The sequence below is a fragment of the Anabrus simplex genome, chromosome 4, assembly GCF_040414725.1.
Source record: "Anabrus simplex isolate iqAnaSimp1 chromosome 4, ASM4041472v1, whole genome shotgun sequence".
NCBI lineage: Eukaryota > Metazoa > Arthropoda > Insecta > Orthoptera > Tettigoniidae > Anabrus > Anabrus simplex.
Genome location: NC_090268.1, coordinates 455,393,480 through 455,417,431, shown reverse-complemented (window position 1 = coordinate 455,417,431; position 23,952 = coordinate 455,393,480). Strand labels below are relative to the sequence as shown.

The following is a 23,952-nucleotide window of genomic DNA, read 5'->3' as shown; positions in this document are numbered from 1 at the left end:
TTAGCTTCTATTTCTCCAATGGGTTGTTTATCTAAAGCTATAATCCATCCGTTTGAATGGAATGAAGACCAACGCTCTAATTGATACGGGCAGTTCAACAAGTTTTATTTCCGAGAAGCTGGTCCAAAAGCTCAAAGTACCTATTTCTGCTAGTGGCCTCACTGTTACTATGGCGTCAACGTCGCTTAGCTCGTTAGTGAAAGGAGCCTGTTCTGTAGATATAAAAATTGAAGACCACGTTTGAAAGATGTTGAACTTAACATTTTGACAGACCTTTGCTCTGACGTCATTTTAGGACATGATATACTTGGCCGTCATTCATCTGTAGAGATTAAGTTTGAGGGTCACAGAGAACCTCTGAGTATCTGCGGATTAACAGTAGCGAAGGTCGAACAAGAGCTTCCATTACCAACTGACACTGCTTCTCTTCGAAGAGCTATGGGCATGTTCGCTCATTTTGCCAACTTCATCCCAAGATTCTCCCAGAAAATACATAACCTTTCAAGTGGTAGTTTTCCATTAAATGACAAAGCTACTGAAGCATTTAATGCGCTGAAAGATGATGTGAAAAATGCACTAGTATCAGCTATAGATGATAACGCTCTGTTCACTGTAGAGACTGATGCTTCAGAACACACCATTGGAGCAACACAAAATGGACGCCCCATTGCGTTCTTCTCTCGCACACTAAACCGATCTGAACAACGACATTTATCCGTGGAGAAGGAAGCGCAGGCTATCATTGAATCCTTGAAAAAATGGAGACATTACCTGCTAGGAAGACATTTTCGACTCATCATTGACCAGAAGTCAGCAGCCTTTATGTTTGATACTAGACATCTTGGAAAGGTGAAGAATGAGAAGATACTGCGCTGGAGACTAGAACTCTCGTGTTTTGATTATGAAATAGTTTACAGACCAGGACAACATAACGAAGCTGCAGATGCCTTCTCTAGAGTTTGTTTGGCTATTGAGTGTTGCGGACCTAAACTGAAAATCCTCTCTGAAGCTTTATGTCACCCTGGTATAACACAGCTTAATCACTTTATTAAGTCGAAGAACTTGCCTTATTCGCTAGAAGATGTAAAGAAGGTCATATCAGCTTGTAAAATTTGTGCTGAATTGAAACCTAGATTCATCAGGCATGAAGGTAATCTCGTCAAAGCTACCCGTCCCTTTGAGCGCATCAACAAGGACTTTAAGGGACCTCTACCATCCAAATCTAGAAACCGTTATCTCGTCATATTAGTTGATGAACATTCCAGACCCCCCTTCGCCTTTCCTTGCCCAGATGTCACCTCGTCCACTGTTATTTCTGAACGTAAGCAACTTGTCTCCATATTTGGATTGCCTTCATATGTTCATTCCGATCGAGGCTCAGCATTCATGTCCCAAGAACTGAGGACATTCTTCACGGCTGTTGGTGTGGCGACAAGCAGAACGACTCTATACAATCCAAGAGGCAATGACCAAGCAGAAAAATATGTTGGAGTTGTATGGAAAACTATAGAACTAGCTTTGAAATCAAGGGGAATGCATATTCAACAGTGGGAAGAAGTTGTGCATGATGCCCTCCATGCCGTCAGATCACTGCTGTGTACTACTACCAATGAAACTCCCCACGAGCGGATGTTTAAGCACAAGAGAAAATCTAGTTATGGACACTCAGTCACCTCATGGCTTATGACTCCAGGTCCAATACTCCTAAGGAAGCATGTCAGGCAATCTAAGTACGGACCACTCGTGGAAGAAGTTACTCTTCTTGAAGCAAATCCCGAGTATGCTCATATTCAACACCAAGATGGAAGGGAAACTACTGTTTCGACTAGAGACCTGGCACCATTGCCTACTTCAATAGGCATTTCTGAAGAAAGGGGAGAAGAAGATGCCGGAGGAGTAATAGATGGACAGCATTCCCATGGAAGCCCAGAACATTGCCACACCCCTGTCTCATCACACGGATCTTCAGATCTAGCTGCATGCGAGACGGAATCTCCTGAATCATCAAGATCAGAAGAAAGGGGTCCAACCGCCTCTTCTACTTCTGACCAGCTACCGAGACGGAGCACAAGAATCCGTCGCTGTCCCGCCCACCTTAAGGACTATTATCTAGGTGGGGGTGAATGATATAATTTATTTGTGTGATCCCGTTTACATGTCTTAATCTAGTTTTAAAGTTGCCTTATTTGTATATTTTCTCTGACACTTTCTAGTCAGATGTTACTGTTGCCACTGAATTTGTTTATGCACCAGTTGGTCGTCTTAAGTTTAATAAAACCTTATAAAAGGTGATTACATATTCCTTTACTTCAATAACTTGTAGCCGTCTTCCCTATTGATGTTATTTGGGCGCAGCTCTATCTCTGTGGCTTCCCTCACAAGACGAGCATAGAAGTCTTTTACAGGCGCGATGACCTTCGCCTGGTCAAAGAGGATTTCATGGTCTGTACTGTAGAAATGTTCTGCTATGGCAGACTGGCTTACAGCGTTCTCCGTGGAGGATGAAAGAGCGACATTCTTTACCGACCTGATGTGCTCTTTCACCCTGGTGCTAACAAGCCTTTTTTGTCATGCCAACATATGAACAACCACAACCACATGGAATTTCATATACGCCCGGTGTTTCAAGATGCGGTTTTTCTTTGACTGGTCGAAAAAGGGATTTGAGCTTCCGGTCTGCGGTGAAAACTGGAATTATATTGTACTTCTTAAGAATGCTCCTATTCTGTCAGTTATCCCTGACACGTAAGGAAGGAACATTTTTTTCTTTTTGCTGTAGTCCTGGTTGGTACTATCCAAGTTAGGCTCCTTGATCTTCACAGCTATTGCTATGTCTCCTGATGTATAGCCGTTTTTCTTTATGGATGTTGTCAGTTCTCTCATTGCACTCGAGCGGTTATCATCGTCTGCAACATTATTCACCCTAGTATATAACGTTTGAAGGAGAGCTGCTTTTTGGGAGGGGTGGTGATGTGAAGACTTATAAAGGTATCTTTCAGAATGTGTACGTTTCTTGTACGCTATAAGCCAGTCTGCCATAGCAGAACATTTCTACAGAACAGACCATGAAATCCTCTTTGACCAGGCGAAGGTCATCGCGCCTGTAAAAAACCTCTAAGCTCGTCTTGAGAGGGAAGCCATAGAGATAGAGCTGCGCCCAAATAACATCAACAGGGAAGACGCCTTCAAGTTATCAAATACATGGAGACCTGTACTGCAGAAATACATGCATAACACCACCATGGCACAGCGGGACGCACTCAAACTGTCGACAGAGGGCGGTGAATCAGTAACTTCCCTCCCAACCACCTCAGCACAGCGCCACGATCCTTGAGTCCAGTTAGTGGGGGTAGGCCATGGATAGTATGGGCACGACTTCCACGTTCCTTCGGAGAATTTCTTTGCTCACTGTCGGAGGCAAAACTTCACATGCCCTGATGAAGGCCAATGCAATTTGGCTTAAAGCTTGGCTTTATTATATATATATATATAGTGGTTTTAATCCAGTTCATTTATTTCTTTATGTTAATACAATGAGCCATGAAAACCTACGTTCATTAAGTGTAGAAATATTTGACCTGACGCAGATCTGAACTGCTTTTTACTAGCTCACATGCTTTCTAATAGATGTGAGGTATTTTAAAATAAAACATGAATAAATTTACATTCATTATAGTTTTTCCCTTCGTTTTTCAGAAACTTTGCTATCTATTTCCTCCGCGTAAGACTGACTCTTACTAACAACAATTCTGTGAATCTTTCTGTTTCAGACTGGCGGATTACTGTATCCCTTTTCATCGTGATATGGAGATAAAGGAGGAATTCATAAAAGTAGAATGCAGAGTGAATAATAAAGAAATATATAAGGATTATCATGCCTTTATCATTCCGAAGCCGGAGGTGGAAAAACGTTGTAAAGAAGCTGTGTCGAAAAGTGGGGTAGATACAGAAGATCGACCAAGCGTGCTCATGTTAGGTCTCGATGCTGTATCACGTCTCAACTTCCACCGACAGATGCCACATACTCTCCATCAACTACGACAGCTCGGAGCCATCGAGATGTTAGGCTACAATAAAGTTGGTGACAATACTTTCCCAAATCTAGTCGCTGTTCTAGCGGGTCTCAGTGAAAAGGAACTACGGAATTCGTGTTGGCCCAAGGACAAATCTTCGTTTGACTATTGCTCTTTTATATGGAAAAATTTTAGTGAGGCTGGATACAGAACTGGATTCGGTGAAGACGCTCCTTGGATGGGAATGTTTCATTATCAAAAGGTTGGTTTTGTAAAGCAACCAACAGACTACTACATGAGACCATATAGTAAACATGCCGAAGATAGCCTTGGTAATACGAAACCTTCAGGTGCGAAACTGTGCATTGGTTCGAGATTGACAGCTGAAGTTCTTCTTGAATATACTCGTAAGTTCGCTCATTCGTTAGCGTCAGTGTCGTCTTTTGCTCTGTTCTGGGGAGCAAGCCTAACTCATGATTATTTGAACTATGCTGGTTTAGGAGATGATCTATATGTCAAGTTCCTGACGGACATGAAAAAGTGGGAAGTTTTAGAAAATACTGTGCTGATAGTGATGAGTGATCACGGTATCCGATGGGGTGGTATTCGTGAGACATATCAAGGGCGCATGGAGGAGCGACAACCTTTTCTGTTTCTTATTTTTCCTGCCTGGTTCCGCGAACGGTATACGGCAGCTGTGGCTAACGTTCAGCGCAATACCGAGCGTCTTACCACACCGTTTGACCTGCACGAAACCCTAGCAGATCTCCTTCATCCAGAGGAACTCCTCAATCAAGCAGCGATACGCCGTCGTTCGAACGAAGTGTTATCTGCTAAAAATCCTCCACGGGGCATCAGTCTCTTTCTGCAGCTACCCGTCAACCGCACTTGTCGATTAGCTGGCATAGATGCTCACTGGTGTACCTGTCAGCAGAGTGAACCTGTGGAAAAAGACAGTCCACTGGTGCTAAGGTGATGCTTTAATTGATTTGTTTATGTATTCATGTATTTTCTTTAATTAATTAATGTATTTATTCAAAGTACGTTGTGCCCTTTTTTGAGATATTATTGGAGACCTACTAGGCGACATCCATCCACACGGTACAGTAAATTCCCGATTATTCGAACTAATGAAGGGCAGAACATGCATGAAAAACCGAAAAGTATAGATAATCCAATGCAATAAAAATGGATAGAATAACTTCGTCTGTATTCATTAATTCGGTGATAAGTTCTTTCGCCTTCCTTATTTTTAGTTAAAATACTGTAGGAAACTCTTCATATCTAGATTTTCTAAACGTTTACGTTTTGATGGTTCACCACCGACACTGTTCCATACAAAATCCCACAGGATTCTTATTCTTAAAATTGTAGACAGTTTATATTCCTGTTCCATCATCTGCATTCTCCCTGTGTGTGGGGGCGGTAGAATACATCCACGGTATCCCCTGTCTGTGTAAGAGGTGACTGAATGAATGATCAGGGGATTTTAACCCTTAAATGCGCAATTTATTACCTCTTTCAATTTTTTTGCCATTCGCAAAGTAATGCAGAATATTTTAAAATGTTATTTTAAGGGGGGAGACCTAGCTCAACACGGGAAAAAACAGGCGAATATTCATTCGATTGTTAAATATGCTACAAACGTTGTTCAAAAATTCTGCACATATCCCAGTATTGGGATGCTTCCTAGCAATCAGAAGCAACTGCAATAATGTCAAAATTCTAATTATAACTGTTACGGAGTTATCCGTGGTAGGTAGAGGTGTAAGAAGGTGCGGGCGTGAATGGGTCTTAAACTACGGAATCAAAGTTAATGTAAAATTAATTTAAAATTTAACAAGGTTATATTTTCTTTTCAAACAAAGCAATAACAAACATGGCAGGTACAATGTAGCAAGTTACAACGGTTAGTTACAATATTTACAGGTTTTGGGCTTCACGCCCTGACTCAATTTTACCCCCAAACACAAGTTTTAACAGAGGGGCAAAAAACCCCATTCATTCCTAGGAGCACTGGCTCCAAACATTACACATAAAGCCTGCACGAGGCATACAGAAACAAATTTCAAAGAGCGATCCGCTCTCAAAATCGTAAGCCTATCACAAGGCCACACCAAACTCTACCTTCAAGCTGTCCTCTAAGGACGTATTCACAGGGGTAAAATACCCAACCTACTGAGGTCTATTACATGAAAAGAAGGTTGATTACATGACCTCTAAAATAACAATTTGAGAGGAGGCGAACTTGCACTCCTAATACACTTTGTTTTTAAAACCTAATCTGGCTCTGGGCCACTAATGCAAGGGCTAATCCCATACTACAGAGGTGACTTAGAGAAGAACACTTTACATTACATAAACGAAGAATAGTTTGAGAAAATAAGTTCACCTCAAAACCAATGTGAGTGGGAGCTCGAGAGGGTTAGCACTCTCTATCCCAATATGTAGCTTTACAAGAAAAAGATGAAAAGAGCAATTACATTTTAGGAGAAGGTTACATGATGGAAATGCTTCGAACCCGCCGCGAGTGTTAAACTGCCGACCTAGCAAGAAAAGAAGTTATTAATAGGCCATTACCTGGTGCTGAGCAGTTGGAGAAGGAAGAGGCGCTTCCCGCCTCCTGCTATGTACTTAATACACTGAAAGATGGAACAGAAGTGGCCCCGAGACCCTAAAATCAGCAGTTTATATCCTCTCGCGGAAGATTCTAGGCGTTAGGGGAAAGAAAACACCCTCCCACAAAATTTTTATTGGCTAGGGAAAAGAAACCCCTACATAGAGGAAAAAGAAACACATTATTGGTGGAAAATTAATTAAGGAAATTCGGGGTTGGCTAGATCCAAAACAAGGGGAACAAGAGGGGTATACAGCCAACTTAAACAATAACAGAAAGAAATTTAACAAGAAACAAACTTTTGAAATAAAATTTTCTCCAACAAAGTAGTTCTTTGACTCCGCACTAGGTCGCACTATTGTTGATCTTCAGTAGTGTCCTCTAGAAGAGAAAGTTCACACTTCTTACTTCAAGCGAAACAAAAACACATCAAAAGTGACACAGTTCAAAAACTCAAAATTTTCCAGGTAGTGACATCTTCTGAGGAATTAGTAGATTAATAGTGTAGATAAAGTTCGGACTTCCTCCAGAAGAGGAGTTTCAACTGGCGCAACTTTTAAATAAACAGAGTAGAGGTGTACCGCCCGGTACAGACCTCCCCCCCCCAAAAGTTCCTCCAGGGGTGACACATGAAATCAGTTTGAAACAAAGTCCAAGTAATGATGTTGATACGAAGATAGATAGCAGAAGCATTTACAAGATTTCTTAATTCAGTTGCAAAATGTTGTTGTTGCAGGTGAATGAAAGTCTTTATGTTTGTAGTAGTTGAATTTCTGAAGATAAACCTTTAATGCTTAAAAGTGAAGAAAAGTTTTGCAATGTCCACCAAATATTGTTGTTGAATTCCCAAGTGTAATTATTGCTTATGGTGACTGTCCATGTAGTTGATGTAGATTGAGTCGGATGGCCAGACCGGCCGTTGCAGCTTGCGTCCAACGGAGGCCGCTCGGACCCCTCAAGTACCCTGAGATACCGCTCGCCCGCACTATGAGGGGAGCAGAGGTGTTGAAGTACGCCGCGCCCGCGGTGAACAGATACAGGCTGCGGGCATGTAGTAGGTCGTGCGCCGCACATCAGCCTTGGCCGGGAGGAGAGTTCCGGCTCGCCGTGCACATGTCGTCCTCGCTGGAGAGGAGGGGGCCCATCCCCCTCCCCAGTCGCTGCACGGCGCTGCGCGGCTGCGGGGGCGCTGAAACATTAAAGCTAGGCGGCAGAATTGTGTTGGACTACCATCTTCTTTGAGGGTACAGGCTTGTGGAGAGGTTGAGGGGCCAGCGGCGTGTAGATATCCATGGCATTTACTATTATGAAGCCACAGTGTAAGGTGGAGCAGGAGACGGGAGCGTGGTAATGGCCGTGGCAAGAACAGGATGGCAGTTTAACGGGTCGGGGCAGGTTTTATACAAGGCTTACATCTAAAACCAAAATATTACAGAAGGGGCAGAATGCCTTAAAAGTGAAACTCAAAAAAAAATATAACCTTCATATCCTTTCAAAATAATATGAAGCAAGTTAACACAGAAATTACACCGGTTTCACCTGGGACAGGTGAACTCTAAATATCCTCTCGGTGGCTGGATTACTTAGCAATAAGGTCACCGGCGTAAGAAAATCGAGAATGATACAAGGCCCATGAAATCTGGGGGCAAGCTTGCCCGCGGGAACAAAATTTTTGACCATAACCTGGTCACCTACCTTCAAAGTGGTGGGTCTCCGTCCACGATCATACCTTTCCCTAACCTTTTCATGAGACACTTTAAGATTGGCTTTAGCCTTCTTCCAAAGATCTTTAATGTTATCCGGATCTATTGTCTCGGGTAGAATGTCATTCAAAGACCAGAGGTTAGAGAGCGGCGAGTTGGGAACAAACTTGAACATCAAAGAAGCTGGAGTAAACTTGTGAGATTCATGAACCGCCGAATTCAAAGCAAAAGCTATCCAATGCAGGGACGTGTCCCACCTGGAAGGATCTTCATGATGATAGGCAATGAGTGCGGACCTGAGATTACGGTTAACCCGTTCAGCCAGAGATGGTTGAGGGTAATAAGCAGATGTAGTTACATGAGAGATGGACAAGTCAAAACAGAATTTACGAAATAAATTGGATGTAAAAGCCTTAGCATTATCAGATACAATATATTGACACGGACCAAAAGAAGCAAAAATAGAATTTAAGCAAGTAATGGTTGACTGAGCGGTAGCCAGCTTAGTCGGAAATAACCAGGAAAATCTTGTAAAACCATCTACACACACAAAGATGAACTTGTTGGCATTGCCCTTTGACTGGGGGAAGGGTCCCACATAATCAATATACAGGCGTTCCATGGGGCGCGACGCTTGATGAGAAGACAAAAGGCCTACTTTAGTGGACATGGTTGGTTTACTGAGCAAACAAGATTTACAAGCTTTTACAAGTTCACGGATTTCACCGTCCATACCTTTCCAGATGAACATTTCACGAATCTTTTCACGAGTTTTAAAGATACCCAGATGCCCTCCTAATGGGGTCTCATGATAATACTTGAAGATCATAGGTACAAGAACCGCTGGAACAACAACTTTCATCAACTTATCATGCCTCGAAGGGCAACATAGAACACCATTCCTCAGAACATAAGGGACAGCATGTTCCCCAGAAGAAAGGGTTTCCATTATAGGAGCCAGCGTCGGATCTTCACGTTGGTATTTCTCAATGTCCCTAAAAAGCATGGGAGCATCTGTTAAGATGGCCTTAACACCAGATAGCATGGACTCGGGAGGTGATGAACTGTCGACCTGTTCATGGTTCTCAACGTCGTCTGAAAACATACGGCTGAGTCCATCGGCAACAACATTTTCGGTACCTCTGATATGTCTAACATCAAACTGGAAGGCGGAAATACGAATAGCCCAGCGGGCTATACGACCAGTACGACGCGGCCTACCTAAGACCCAGCTTAAGGCTTGATTATCTGTCTCCAGGTCGAATTTAACATGTTCCAGATAGAGACGGAACTTCTCTAAGGCGAATAAGACTGCCAAACCTTCGAGCTCATAGATGGAATACTTGGCTTCTTGAGCCGACAATGTCCTAGACGCATAGGCGATGGGTCGCCTCCCTAGTTCAGTCTCTTGAAGAAGGACTGCCGCTAATGCTGACGACGATGCGTCGGTTTGGACAATGAATTTCTTCGAGAAATCAGGCATAGCAAGGACAGGGGCATTACAGAGAGCTAATTTCAGATCTTCAAAAGCGGCTTGTTGAGAAGGTCCCCACTCGAATTTGATGCCTTTCCTACGAAGAAGGTTTAAGGGCGCCGCTCTATTAGCAAAGTTAGGAATGAACTTTCTGAAGAAATTCACCATACCAATAAACCTGGCGATGCCTTTAATGTCCTTGGGAGGTTTAAAATCACGGATGGCCTGTGTTCTAGAATGATCGACTGCTACACCATCGGGTGACACAATATGCCCTAGGAATGACATTGAGGGCTTAGCAAAGGCAACCTTGGACAACTTGACAGTTAACCCAGCCTTACGAAGGCGATTCAGAACTTCTCGCAGATGATCTAGATGTTCTTCAAAAGTCTCGGAAAATACGACGACATCATCCAAGTAGTGATATAAGTACTCAAATTTGATGTCGGAGAAGACCCTATCTAGTAGCCTAGTGAGCACAGCTGCCCCCGTGGGGAGCCCGAAAGGCACGCGGTTGTATTCGTATAAGTTCCAGTCCGTGGCAAACGCTGTAAGATGTTTAGACTCTTCGGCAAGGGGAATTTGATTATAGGCCTGATTCAAGTCCAAGATAGTAAAGAACTTGGCCTTACGAAACCATGAAAAACAAGAGTGAAGGTCAGGAAGGGGCACAGATTGTAACACCACCTTCCGATTGAGAGCCCTGTAATCAATGACAGGCCTGAAGCCTCCTTGGGGTTTCGGGACTAGAAAAATAGGCGATGAATACGCCGACTTAGAGGGCCTAATAATACCATCCTTCAACATCTGATCGATAATTTCTTTCAGAGCCTTCATTTTAGGTGGAGATAGCCTATAAGGTGGAAAACGGACAGGAATCGAATCCGTGACCTCAATTTTGTATTCAATAAGGTCAGTAACACCAAGAGTATCAGAGAACACCTCGGGAAACGACTGACACAGTTTGCGAATACTATTAGCCTGCTCCTCAGGTAGATGTCTAAGGTCTAACAACATCTCATCCTGGGTAGGCGAAATAGATGAACATGATACAGAATTACACTTTAACAAGGGAATTCTACAATTGGACGCAAATTTGAATGTGCACGACCTACTCTGGAGATCGAGCACAAGACCAGTGTGAGAAATAAAGTCAGCTCCCAATATAATGGGACAAGACAATTGCTTGGCCACAAACAATTTAACTTTCCAGGTAAACTTAAAAACACGAATTTTGACCAGTAAGGAACCTAGAATTTCTAATGGAGATGAATTAGCCGAAACATATTGAACAGGAGAAGAGACATAGTCAGGGAGTTTACAAACAGATTTCAATTTAGAATACCAATCAGCCGAAATAATGGAACAAACACTGCCTGAATCTAAGAGAGCTGTTATAGGCTCGTTATTTAACTCAATCTTAAGAAAAGGAACAGGTGCGGGGGTATCCGCCGCAATCCTAAGACACTCTTTAGGGCATTCAAAAGATGAATTTGAAGGCTGGTCGTTCTCTGCATTTACAACCTGTTTACTAGGGGCTGGGTCTCGGGAAGATGGATTAGTCGGCTCAGCCGACGCCACTAGTCACTTTTTATTATTAGCATAGCTGGGATTTGCACCAGAAGTTGAGCAGGAGGGGGTGCTATTTGCGTTTGGGCAATTCTTTGCGATATGTGAGAAGGCCCCACACTTAAAACAGCCTTGTGATGACCCTGCTCCATTCCTTGTCCCACTTGACTTGATCAGAGGACACTTATTCCGCAGATGGTCAGGCGACCCGCAAGCATAACATTTACGGGGATTGACTGGTCGGCGAGGTGGAGGCCGAGTGTTACTAAAGGAAGGCGGGGGTTCTTTCGCGACACGCAAAGAATCGGCGTATCTAACTCCTTCCGCTGAGACTGCCAATGCTTCAAGTTCCGAGAACGTTTGCGGGCACGCCGCGAAACACAAATATGACCTATAGGATGGTGAAATACCTTCCACAATAGCTTGTACAATTTGATCCTCAGGGAAGTGAAGAGCAAACACCCTAGTATAAAACTTAATGTCCTGTATGAAATCAGCCAAGTTTTCATCCAAACGCTGTACACGATAATAGTACTTCTGAATAAGGGAGGACCTGGCCCTAGCCGGGATGAAGTTAGCTAGCAAATGGGCATGGAAATCCTCAATAGAAGATTGCTCGGCAATGGCTCTAACTATTTTGTCAGATAGAACACCAATAGCATAAGGATAGATAATTTGCAAAATTTGACATGGGGAAAGAGAAAACACAAGGGCATGATCCTGAAATTTTAACCAGAAATCTTAAAAATGAAATTACGTCACTGGTGGTGTTGACGGAAAACTTAGAGATACCTCTAAGCAACATTGCCAATGGATGAGGCAAGCTGCTGAACCCAGGTGACATAGTCGTTAAAGGTTTCAATGGCAAAGAAGTTAATTCAGAGCGGATGTTACTCAATGATGCACGGCGTTCAGATTCGTTGTTCGATGGGGCAGAGATAGTTTGAGCAGCAACGGTTATCCTATTGACTTCTCCCTGAGGAGGCTCTTCCTCGTTACCTACATTCACCGTGGCGGGTTGATCAGTTTTGGGAGGAGCTTCGCCGGTTAGCAATTGAGTGACCTTATTAGACAATTCAGAAATAGTTTCAAGGAGCGTATTAGCGTCCTTCCTCTGAACGTCATTCACCTTTAGAGACAACAGATCATTAACTCTATTTGCAAAGTGATACAGCCTGCCTTGCACACGCTTAATTTGATTAGGAGACGGATCGTTTTCATCAAAAAAGCTGACTACCGATGCTAGCCCAGAAATATTCTCAACGATCGTGGAAAGAGAGTCGTCAATTTCTTTCTCTCCCAAATTGGGGATGGAAATGGGCAAATCCAGGGACTCTCTAAGCTTGTTAGTGTCGATTGCAACCGTGCCTCCAGATTGCACGTTTCTGATAGTTAACTCATAGATTAACTCCTCTTTGCGCAAATAGTTAAGGAGGAGAACATCGCGAGGGCCGGGCATGATGACAGAACAATTTTGAAAAACTCAAAAAATTCCAGCAACTGGGAAAATAGTTAGAGTTCGGAACAAACAATGTTTAGCCGTCAAAAGGGGCTAAATTGAGACCCATTCAACCACGCTCTGCTACCACTTGTTACGGAGTTATCCGTGGTAGGTAGAGGTGTAAGAAGGTGCGGGCGTGAATGGGTCTTAAACTACGGAATCAAAGTTAATGTAAAATTAATTTAAAATTTAACAAGGTTATATTTTCTTTTCAAACAAAGCAATAACAAACATGGCAGGTACAATGTAGCAAGTTACAACGGTTAGTTACAATATTTACAGGTTTTGGGCTTCACGCCCTGACTCAATTTTACCCCCAAACACAAGTTTTAACAGAGGGGCAAAAAACCCCATTCATTCCTAGGAGCACTGGCTCCAAACATTACACATAAAGCCTGCACGAGGCATACAGAAACAAATTTCAAAGAGCGATCCGCTCTCAAAATCGTAAGCCTATCACAAGGCCACACCAAACTCTACCTTCAAGCTGTCCTCTAAGGACGTATTCACAGGGGTAAAATACCCAACCTACTGAGGTCTATTACATGAAAAGAAGGTTGATTACATGACCTCTAAAATAACAATTTGAGAGGAGGCGAACTTGCACTCCTAATACACTTTGTTTTTAAAACCTAATCTGGCTCTGGGCCACTAATGCAAGGGCTAATCCCATACTACAGAGGTGACTTAGAGAAGAACACTTTACATTACATAAACGAAGAATAGTTTGAGAAAATAAGTTCACCTCAAAACCAATGTGAGTGGGAGCTCGAGAGGGTTAGCACTCTCTATCCCAATATGTAGCTTTACAAGAAAAAGATGAAAAGAGCAATTACATTTTAGGAGAAGGTTACATGATGGAAATGCTTCGAACCCGCCGCGAGTGTTAAACTGCCGACCTAGCAAGAAAAGAAGTTATTAATAGGCCATTACCTGGTGCTGAGCAGTTGGAGAAGGAAGAGGCGCTTCCCGCCTCCTGCTATGTACTTAATACACTGAAAGATGGAACAGAAGTGGCCCCGAGACCCTAAAATCAGCAGTTTATATCCTCTCGCGGAAGATTCTAGGCGTTAGGGGAAAGAAAACACCCTCCCACAAAATTTTTATTGGCTAGGGAAAAGAAACCCCTACATAGAGGAAAAAGAAACACATTATTGGTGGAAAATTAATTAAGGAAATTCGGGGTTGGCTAGATCCAAAACAAGGGGAACAAGAGGGGTATACAGCCAACTTAAACAATAACAGAAAGAAATTTAACAAGAAACAAACTTTTGAAATAAAATTTTCTCCAAGAAAATAGTTCTTTGACTCCGCACTAGGTCGCACTATTGTTGATCTTCAGTAGTGTCCTCTAGAAGAGAAAGTTCACACTTCTTACTTCAAGCGAAACAAAAACACATCAAAAGTGACACAGTTCAAAAACTCAAAATTTTCCAGGTAGTGACATCTTCTGAGGAATTAGTAGATTAATAGTGTAGATAAAGTTCGGACTTCCTCCAGAAGAGGAGTTTCAACTGGCGCAACTTTTAAATAAACAGAGTAGAGGTGTACCGCCCGGTACAATAACATCTTAAATTAAATTTCCCGCCTTTTTAACAAAATATCACTGTTTCCCTTATAAGTTCCAAGTTTATAAGAATTTTCGTACTTTTCCTTTTTTAAAGTGTATATCAAACCCCCACCTAAAAATGAACCTCAATCACTAACATAGATTGTGATTTAGATATTTTTGTCGAGTTTTTATTCCGCGCACCTGAAAATACTAAAAATAAATATTTTATATAAAATCTAATATAAATCCCATTGGCCTGAATGAGGTACAGATTGTAGTACAACACTATGGGAGGAAACCCTGAAAAAATCGTTATTATCCGTAAAACAGTAAGAGAGTTATGAAGGAAACCGTGATATTTTGTTAAAAAGGCGGGAAATTTTATTTTAAGATGTTATAATTGGAATTTTGAAATTATTGCAGTTGCTTCTGATTGCTAGGAAGCATGCCAATACTGGGATACGTGCAGAATTTTTCAACAACGTTTGTAGCATATTTAACAATCGAATGAATATTGGCCTGTTTTTTCCCGTGTTGAGCTAAGTCTCCCCCCTTAAAAAAATTGTCAGTTCAATGTAAAAAAAAAAAAAAGAGTTTCGAAAGCTTTGTATATACAAGTAGGTATGGAGGCTACTGCTACACTTCAGTCTTGGGGAATGTCCAACAAATACGACTGCGCTGAGATAAACAACATTTCAGTGCTGACGTTTGCCTTTACACTTCACTGTGATTGATTACCGTGAAAAGTCTTCAAACAAAAGGTTTATTAACGCTACAATAGGCTAGCTAGTTTATCTTCGAAGGAGGAATAACGCACATGTTTACAAAGAGAAATAAAATAACAATGCTCAACTATCTAAGAGGCCCGCCTGCGTAGCGTAACGGTTAACACTATTAGCCGCCGTCCTCGGAGACCCGGGTTCGATTTCCATTACTGTCAGAACTTTTAAGGATGGCAGGAGAGCTGGTATGTTGTTGAAATGATACATGCAGCTCACCTCCATTGGGGGTGTGCCTGAAAAGAGCTGTGCCACATGTTGATGAGGACACGAGTTCACTCCACTTAACTATCTAAGAGGATGTATAGCAAGAAAGTAAACTTCCTTTGTACATAGCAATGGTGCGCATTTAAGGGTTAATTTGGGAGTGTGGGCTAGTGACCTAGCCGAGGTGGCTGTGGACAGCTACAACGGAGGGGAGTGGTGGAGGCAAGATGAGGAGTGAGGTAGTTTGCCATTGCTTTCCTCACTGGGCCAGACAGTGCTATTGTAGCTCGAAGTGGCAGGTGCTCTTGCGCTCAACGCCACGTTTTGTGCATCTCTGTTTTAAAGAATGACACTCTTACAGTATCTCTGTCTGTCTGTTAGGTCATCAGCCCAGAGGCTGGTCGGATCCTCAAATAGCACCACCAAAGGCTATGCAGTTATAGGGAAACCACAAAAACCAATGACAGTACCAAAATGAGGCGTACTAGGCAAGATGAGGAGTGAGGTAGTTTGCCATTGCTTTCCTCACTGGGCCAGACAGTGCTATTGTAGCACAACTAACCCTATGAGCAACACCTTTCATGACACTCAGATACACTGGTTGTGCTCTGAATGTCATTGCTCAGCACCACCAATACCCCAGCAGCTTCCATATTGTCACAGCCATGGATGAGACTGGGACTTCAGTGGAAGCTACACTTTACTCTGGCCTGTGCCAAGAGATGGATGCAAAAGTACTGTAACCATCAAGAAATCACAGCAGGCAGTCTTACAGTATCATATTTGTAAAATCGACAGTTGCAAGCCACTATCTAAAAGACCTCAAGTTCAATCTAGAGGAGGGAAGTATCACAACTTTGGTGCTGAAACCTAGTAAGAAATTCCGGTGGCAGAAACGAGGCACTATAATAAAACCATATCAAAATAAAAGATGCTACTTTTAACTCCAAGGCCCGAAATCCCTTGCGAAATCGGCAATTTAAATTACAACTTATTGGCTGGACTGCTTACCTGAAGGTCTGGCGGGGAGCAGGGAGAGTGTAAGAGATCAGCCAGGCCGGGTAGGAATCTAAGTGTGTTGACATAAAGATCGGCTATTTATTGACTTTCAGTCAACTTTGAACGAATTTGAATGCAAATTGTGAGGGTAGTTTAGAAATCGACAGGAGAGTCACTGTTCGCGAGCGAGAGGTTCTAAATCCTGTTAATATATTTGGGTTTGTATTGAGGTATTTCCATGAAAAAGTGTTACTTCTACCGAAATATAATCTCGTAAGAGAGGGAAATAGGCTAAATATGTGATAGAACCCGCTTGAAAGTAATTACTCAGGAGTTGATCTAATTGTACATGAGTAAGCCAATGAAAATGAGTTCATTGATAGCGATCATAAAGCCAATTCTGCGATCGCAGGTGATATTGCTGGTTCGTGTGTGAGTTCCAGGCCAGAACCTGGTGATACAAGTCAGTCACGCTGCAAATCCTCTAGTTCTCATTACGTTGCGAGGCCATTAAAAATATTAATGCATAGTAATGATTACCAGAGGAACGCTATGGATTTCCGGCTGAATGAACATGCAAGAAGCGACGGTCGTTATCTCATGTCCGCAGAAACGTGACAACGTTATTTGTGTTTTCAATGCTGCTGGGCAGTGGCGTACGCTGAGTCCAAAACATGGGCTACCACTAGGCTTAGGTCACCCTTTTCCGATGGTTGGTTTAGTGAATGTCAATCCTTTTAAGAGTTTTGAGCTGCAGCCAATAGCCAACGGAGTAGCCTGCTGTGTTGTCAAAGCTGTTTCAGAAGCTACTGTCCTGGCCTTTGCTACTGTCAGTAGTTAACAGCTGATCAGTGGACATGGTAGCGTATGGTTTAGCAAAGTAGAGTCAGGCTTTGTGGCTAAATGGATAGAATGCTTGCCTTTGGTCCGATGGCCCAGGTTCAGTTCTCAGAATCAATCCCCTCGTACTGTTAATTCCCCTAGCTTGGGGACTGTGTATTTATGACGTCTTCGCCGTTAATTTCATCCTCATTAGGTCACCACCAAACCTATACATATCCCATGCACCATTATTATTATTATTATTATTATTATTATTATTATTATTATTATTATTATTATTATTATTATTATTATTATTAAATACAAATTTTGAATTTTACACCATTACCAGAGGTCGTACGTATTGTTCACTGATTTATTAACTTTCTCGAGAGATCAGTGGTGTTGTCCGACCCATGATCATGGGTTCGATTCCAACCAACAAAAGAGAACACTACACCTGAAAGATTGCATTTCATTTTATCAGATCTACCTATAAAAGGAAAACTATATTACTCTTATAACAGCAGCCTTGTAGTGTTTTTCTACAAGGATATAGAAGTAACGGGAGTGAAATGTCAGCATTGTGTTATCTATGAGTATATGGTGAGGAAGTATACACTACCGCTCATTAATTTCAATACACCCAATAATTGACATCTAGTTCTTTGTAGATTAGGTCTAATACCGTGGGTACGGTTGAAGAAGCAAAGGAATAGTACAAGAGTTGATTTTTGTTTGTGGTCATCGAGATACAATAGTATCCGACAAACCATGTTGTGTGCATGAACGTTATGTACCTATCGGATATGTTTGTTTACCTATTTGCCGACGGACGCCGCATTTGGTGCACCTGTTTTGTTCCCTGTAGTGATGTGATATCTGCAGCGAACGGCAAGCATTGCTACGATAAGAGTACATGACATGTGGTTCCTGCATGTCAGTTCCTTCGTGACAGTTGAAGATTGCACATCGCTAGTATGGCTCCACGAGTGGAGATATCCATAGAAAAAGGTGCTGCGATTCTAGCACTTAGCCAAGCAGGTTTATCTATTCGCCAAATTGCGAAACACTGTAGTGTGTCTATAGGGGGTGTGCAATACACCCTTCACCTCCAGAAGACAACAGGTAGCAATAAGGACACACCACGATCAGGACATCCTCGTAAAACAACTAAAAGTGATGATAAATATATCCGAATTACCAGTAAGAGAAATAGATTCAAAACAGAGCCCCAAATTTCCTGCAGAATTGGTAGAAATGAACACGACAACAATATCTCTTGCAACAGTAAAAAGGAGACTGATTGAAGCCGGCTTGAAAGGATGTGTCACTGCAAGAAACCCCGTTCTAAGGCCCATAAATAAACAGAAGAGACTTGAATGGGCTAGAAAAAATCGTAATTTTACATCGGAAGAGTGGACGAAGGTGTTATTCACCGATGAATTGAAGTTCGAGATTTTTCGAACCAGAAGGAGAAAATTTGTTCGCCGATTTGTAGGGGAAAGGGTAGCCCAGCAGTGTGTTCTACCTACAGTTCAACACGGTGGAGTTTCTATTATAGTTTGGGGATGTTTTGCCAGAGATAGAGTTGGCGACGTTATGAAAATAGAATGATGTATGGATCAGAAGCAGTACCACCGAATACCAAGTGGATTGCGCTTAATAGGGAAAGGGTTCACCTTGAAACAGGATAATGACCCAAAACATCGGTCAGCATACTGTACGAACTACATTGCGTAAAACGAAATACAGAAAGTACTGAAAGATATGGTATGGCCGTCCCAAAGCGCCGATTATAATCCCATTGAAATGGTCAGGGATAAAGTACAGGACAGTAAAGGACAGACGTATCAGGGAAGTTAATATATCCAGCAAGGAACATCTCTGGAATATTGTTAAGGATATGTGGAATCCTATAGATACACGATACCCATAAAAACCGATTGACCGCATTCCTTGAGTTTGTGAGGCTGCCATTAAATCCAAAGAAAGATACTTTGATGAAAGTAAAATATGATGATTGTGATTGTATTATATATGTGTAAGTTGATATAATTATCTTTTGTGAGAAATAACGCTTTATTTGTGTTGTAAATCTGAAATACCGGGGTGTATTGAAATTAATGAGCGGTAGTGTACAGTATACGATGAGGAAAGCATGGCTGTTAGTTAGCAGTGGCGATCTGATCGCTCCGGTCCCCGCACCAATCGACAATACATCAGCCAGCCGTTTGAGGTGGGTCGAGGGGAGAGGGACGCAGAGTCTGGGCTGCAATATTTTTCTCCGATGCCTTGCTCTCAGAAATACGTCCGACGTTTTTTGGCATTGCTTTGAAGTTTTGTAAATGGAACAATGTGTCAGATGCTTGCATTATAATGAGCTTTAGATTTTCATCGTTCTCATTTGAGGTTTGGGCTTCACCGATAGCCTCGGTAGCCCCCAGTAGACGCCACTTCTGTTGAGTCATCTATGATGTAAAATATTAATTTACTTTATAAAAACATTCTATCCCTGCTTTGAGGATTCTAAAAGAACAAAAGTATTGGTTATGAAGACATGACAATAGGTCTTCGCATTTTCATGAGAAATCAGCAGCGAAAATACATTTTTGTGCATCATAATCATTCTCGGATAAGCCGATCCAAGGAAAATAATATAAAATCAATAGTAGGAAAATTATGAAATTCGTATCTCGCTTCCATCGTCACGATTAAGTAGAAAAGGATAAGGCTGCAGAGAGATTTCTTAGCGCTCTTGGAGAACAATTCATCCGTTACACTCCCTCCGCTTCAGCACAGACCTAAACGGATTTGAATGCGAAGTGCGATCAAAACAGTATCTCAGTTACTGCATTACACTATGCTATACTTTCTAAAAGGATTATTTAAAACCAACATCATTATTGCTACTGCCACACACGCCGGTAATATGGAAAAGGGAAAGTTGAAACAAAGATTTACGGAAGACTTCCTCCCCTTCTCTGAAGACAATTGTGCCCTAGTTTTCGATTCCTGAACTGCATACAGTGACACGAAAGTATTTCTCCAGATAAGACCGTAGAGTTGCTGTTGATTACTCCTGCTACTACGAAAAAAATCCTTCCAGTGGATAAGTTTTCTAAGGTTCCAGAATGTAATAAATTATTTCTGGTTTGTAAGCAGATATAGCTTACAACAATATGACTACCCGGGTTTGTACTGTAGTTCCTGTGAAATAATGCCTGAAACCAAAGCAAAAACAGTGTGGAGAACAGTGTGGTGATAGAATGATTATATACTTAAGAAAACGGAAATTGCAACACCCAGAAGGAGTGGTGCCACATTCCTGCAACTGGACATACAGGACGAGTGTTCGGTTGTGCTTTGATGATTACACTTTCAGGTCCCGCTGACCGCACGTTTGGACAACAATCAATACAGGATGTGCCCACCACGAGCTACAATACATTGATGAATTCGTCGAGGCATGGAGTCAACATGGCCCTGGATCGCTTCCTGGGGAATTGTGGTCCATGCTTGCTGCACTGCACGGGTCAGTTGTTCGAGAGTTGTGGGTGGCTGAGGACGGTTGGCCAGTTGTCGACACATCATGTCCCACACATGCTTAATAGGACTGAGGTCCGGGGATCTGGCGGGCCATTCTAAGGTTTGATGTTGTGGAGAGCTTCTCTGGAGATGCGTGCAGTGTGAACCCGGGCATTGTCCTGCTGAAACATCCCACTACCAATGTTCGCCATCATAGGGATAACCACTGGATTGAGTACCCTATCAACGTACTGTTGAGTAGTCATAGTGCTCTCAACATGCACTAATTGTGATTTCACATTAAAGCCAATAGCTCCCCAGACCATAATGCTTGGTGTTGGCCCTGTGTGCCTGTCGACAATAAGATCTGGGCGGCCCCTCTCCCCGGTACGTCGGCGCACACGATTCCGGCGATCACTGCGGGCAAGACAGAAGCGCGATTCATCACTAGAGACGACCCTATGCCATTCGTCGACCCACGTCGATCTTTCTCGACACCAGGCCAGCCTTACACGTCGCTGTTGTGGGGTCAATGGAACATCTTCTGCAGGGACACGGCCTCGTGAGCCAGCTGCACGCAGGCGATTACCAACGGTTTGTTGTGTAACGTGGGGTGCCACAGCTGCTCGAACTTGCGCTGCTGTTGCATTGGGTTCCATCCGGGCCATCCGAATGATGCGGCGATCCTCTCTCACAGTTTTCTGTCGCGCTGGGCCTGTGCCAGGTCTACGAGTGTGGGTACCTTCATTTGACCACTGCTGCCATACACGTTGTACCGTAGATGCCTGTTGGCCAACACGTGCAGCGACAGTCCTTAGCGATAATCCAGCCTCACACAGCCCAATTATCCGAGCCCTCTCAAACGGTGACAGTTGTTGATAGCGTGCTCTTCTCTGTCGTCGAGGCATGTTTGACGGGGAACACTTCACTGCACAGACGCAAGCCAACTACGCTACACCAGAGTCCGTATACTGGAGTTGATTCCTCCGCGACCAATCACGTGGGGAGACCTGTAGCAACAATCCAATGGGTCTGAAACTTTGATCGTTTACATACTTACATGGCATCGTTCCATATCTTGAAAATCAACACAAACGACCAATGCCTTCATGGTGTTGCAATTTCCATTTTTTTAAGTGTGCGTTGGGCATGGTGCAAAAAGAATTTGTCTTTTAACCTCTCAGTTAACATTAGTCACTTTTCTTTTATCTCTAGCCGAAACCGTAAGGTGGTAGCGAGACAGAGCATATACACGTCGTGTCACATCTTCATATGTAGTGCATTTGAACTCCGCTGCACATGAAACAGGGATATCCAAATGCATAGCATAATGAGTTATTGTTGCAGGATTCTGACTTCGATTTCGGGGCCTTGCAGTTTAAAGTGACAGATATTTGTTTTAATGTAGCATTTTTATGGTACATCGCTTCTGCCAAATACATTTCCGTGTAGGATTCGGCATAAAAGATGTGATACTCCTCTTGCAGCTCTGCCAAAACGGGTTCATTTATCCTCATGAGGATAATTCAGAAGTTATCTATTTTGAAAAGTTTAAGACAGTCCTGTGCATTATAGCGTTCCATCATTTCAATAATTTTGTGACATTGTGTAGGTTTCTTTCAAGTGTAGTCTATTATAATAATAGAGGAGTATAGGCGTTTACGCTTCACCCAGAAGGACGTGGGTTCGATTCCTCGTCAGGAAGTCGAAAAATGGAACGGCACTTTGCTCTGAGATTCATTCCGCCTACACCAAAAATGAGCTAACCACTCTGTTCCAATAAGTACCAAAGTTACGGAGAGTGGATACCTTTACGTCCTACTCTTCTAAAGGCCTTCGTGGTCTGTAGGGAAATGGTTTTGCGTTGCTTTTCTATTACCAATATAGAGAACCTGCTGTTTGGATGAATGTTTAGCGTTCTGACCTTTGGCTGTGGGGGCCCTGGATTCTATTTCCGGTCGGGCTGGGGATTTTAGCTGTGTGTGGTTAATTCTTCTGACCGAGCAAATGGCCGCATGGTTTGGGCTACGTTACTGTGAGCTTGCATTCAGGAGATATCGAGTTCGAACCCCACTGTCAGCAGCTCTGAATATGATTTTTCGTTGTTACCCATTTACTCAATGTAAATGCGCGAGCTGTACCTTAATTAAAACCATGGCTGATTCCTTCCCCTCCCTATCCCTTTTCTATCTCATCCTCGCCATAAGACCTATTTGCGTCGGTGCGATGTAAAGCAAATCTATTTATATAAAAGAACTTGTCCTGACTGACTGACTGACTGACTGACTGACTGACTGACTGACTGACTGACTGACTGACTGACTGACTGACTGACTGACTGATTCATCATCGCCGAGCCAAAACTACTAGACATAAAGAAATGCAATTTTGGGGATATATTCATATTAACATTTAGGTGCTCGCTAAGGGAGGATTTTTGGATATTCCGTCTTGACCGTCGTCAAAATGTGCGGACCGCGTTGGAAATGTTTCCTGGACGGGTAATGACTACGAATGCAGTCCGGCCGCGGGTTTAGTACCGCCGAGGCACCCAAGACGACACCACGCCGGATCTCCTCCAGGATTTGATCCATATTTAAAATGCTTACAGGAAAAGATGGCAACGATTTATTGATCCAACTGACCGAGTGGAATACCTGGACGTCGCCCGGGAAGTACAAAATAGATTGATGGAAAGGAAGATTGAAAAATGAGAGGAATTTTGCCGTAATCTCTCAGAAAACGAGTCAGACCGCGAATATCGGCGGATTATATATAAAACGTAAAGCATCCAATTATAAATGTCAGTATAATACCTTAGCGAAGCACGGCTAACTTGCTAGCCAATATATATATAAAATAACTTGACCTGACTGACTGACTGACTGACTGACTGACTGACTGACTGACTGACTGACTGACTGACTGACTGACTGACTGATTCATCCTCGCCGAGCCAAAACTACTGAACATAAAGGAATGAAATTTTGGGGATACGTTTATATTAAGATGTAGGTGCTTGCTAAGAGAGGATTTTTGGATATTCCGTCGCTAAGGAGGTTAGAAGGGGGGTTAATTTTTAAAATGATTGTATCTATATCTCAAAACTTTAAAGGTTTACAAAAATTGGCATTTAGAACCTCCGTTAAAAATAAAGAAACCAGTATTTTTTTGTTTTCAGAAAATCC

General features: G+C 42.6%; 1 protein-coding gene across 1 annotated transcript in view; it reads left to right on the top strand.

The window, feature by feature from the left end:
* Positions 1 to 23,952, top strand: part of LOC137500521 (uncharacterized) — a 105,482-nt gene that overhangs the window by 65,795 nt on the left and 15,735 nt on the right. The window contains exon 3 of the mRNA XM_068227442.1: positions 3,771 to 4,985. Coding sequence (XP_068083543.1) covers positions 3,771 to 4,985 — 1,215 coding nt within the window. The remainder of the gene's footprint in view (positions 1 to 3,770; positions 4,986 to 23,952) is intronic.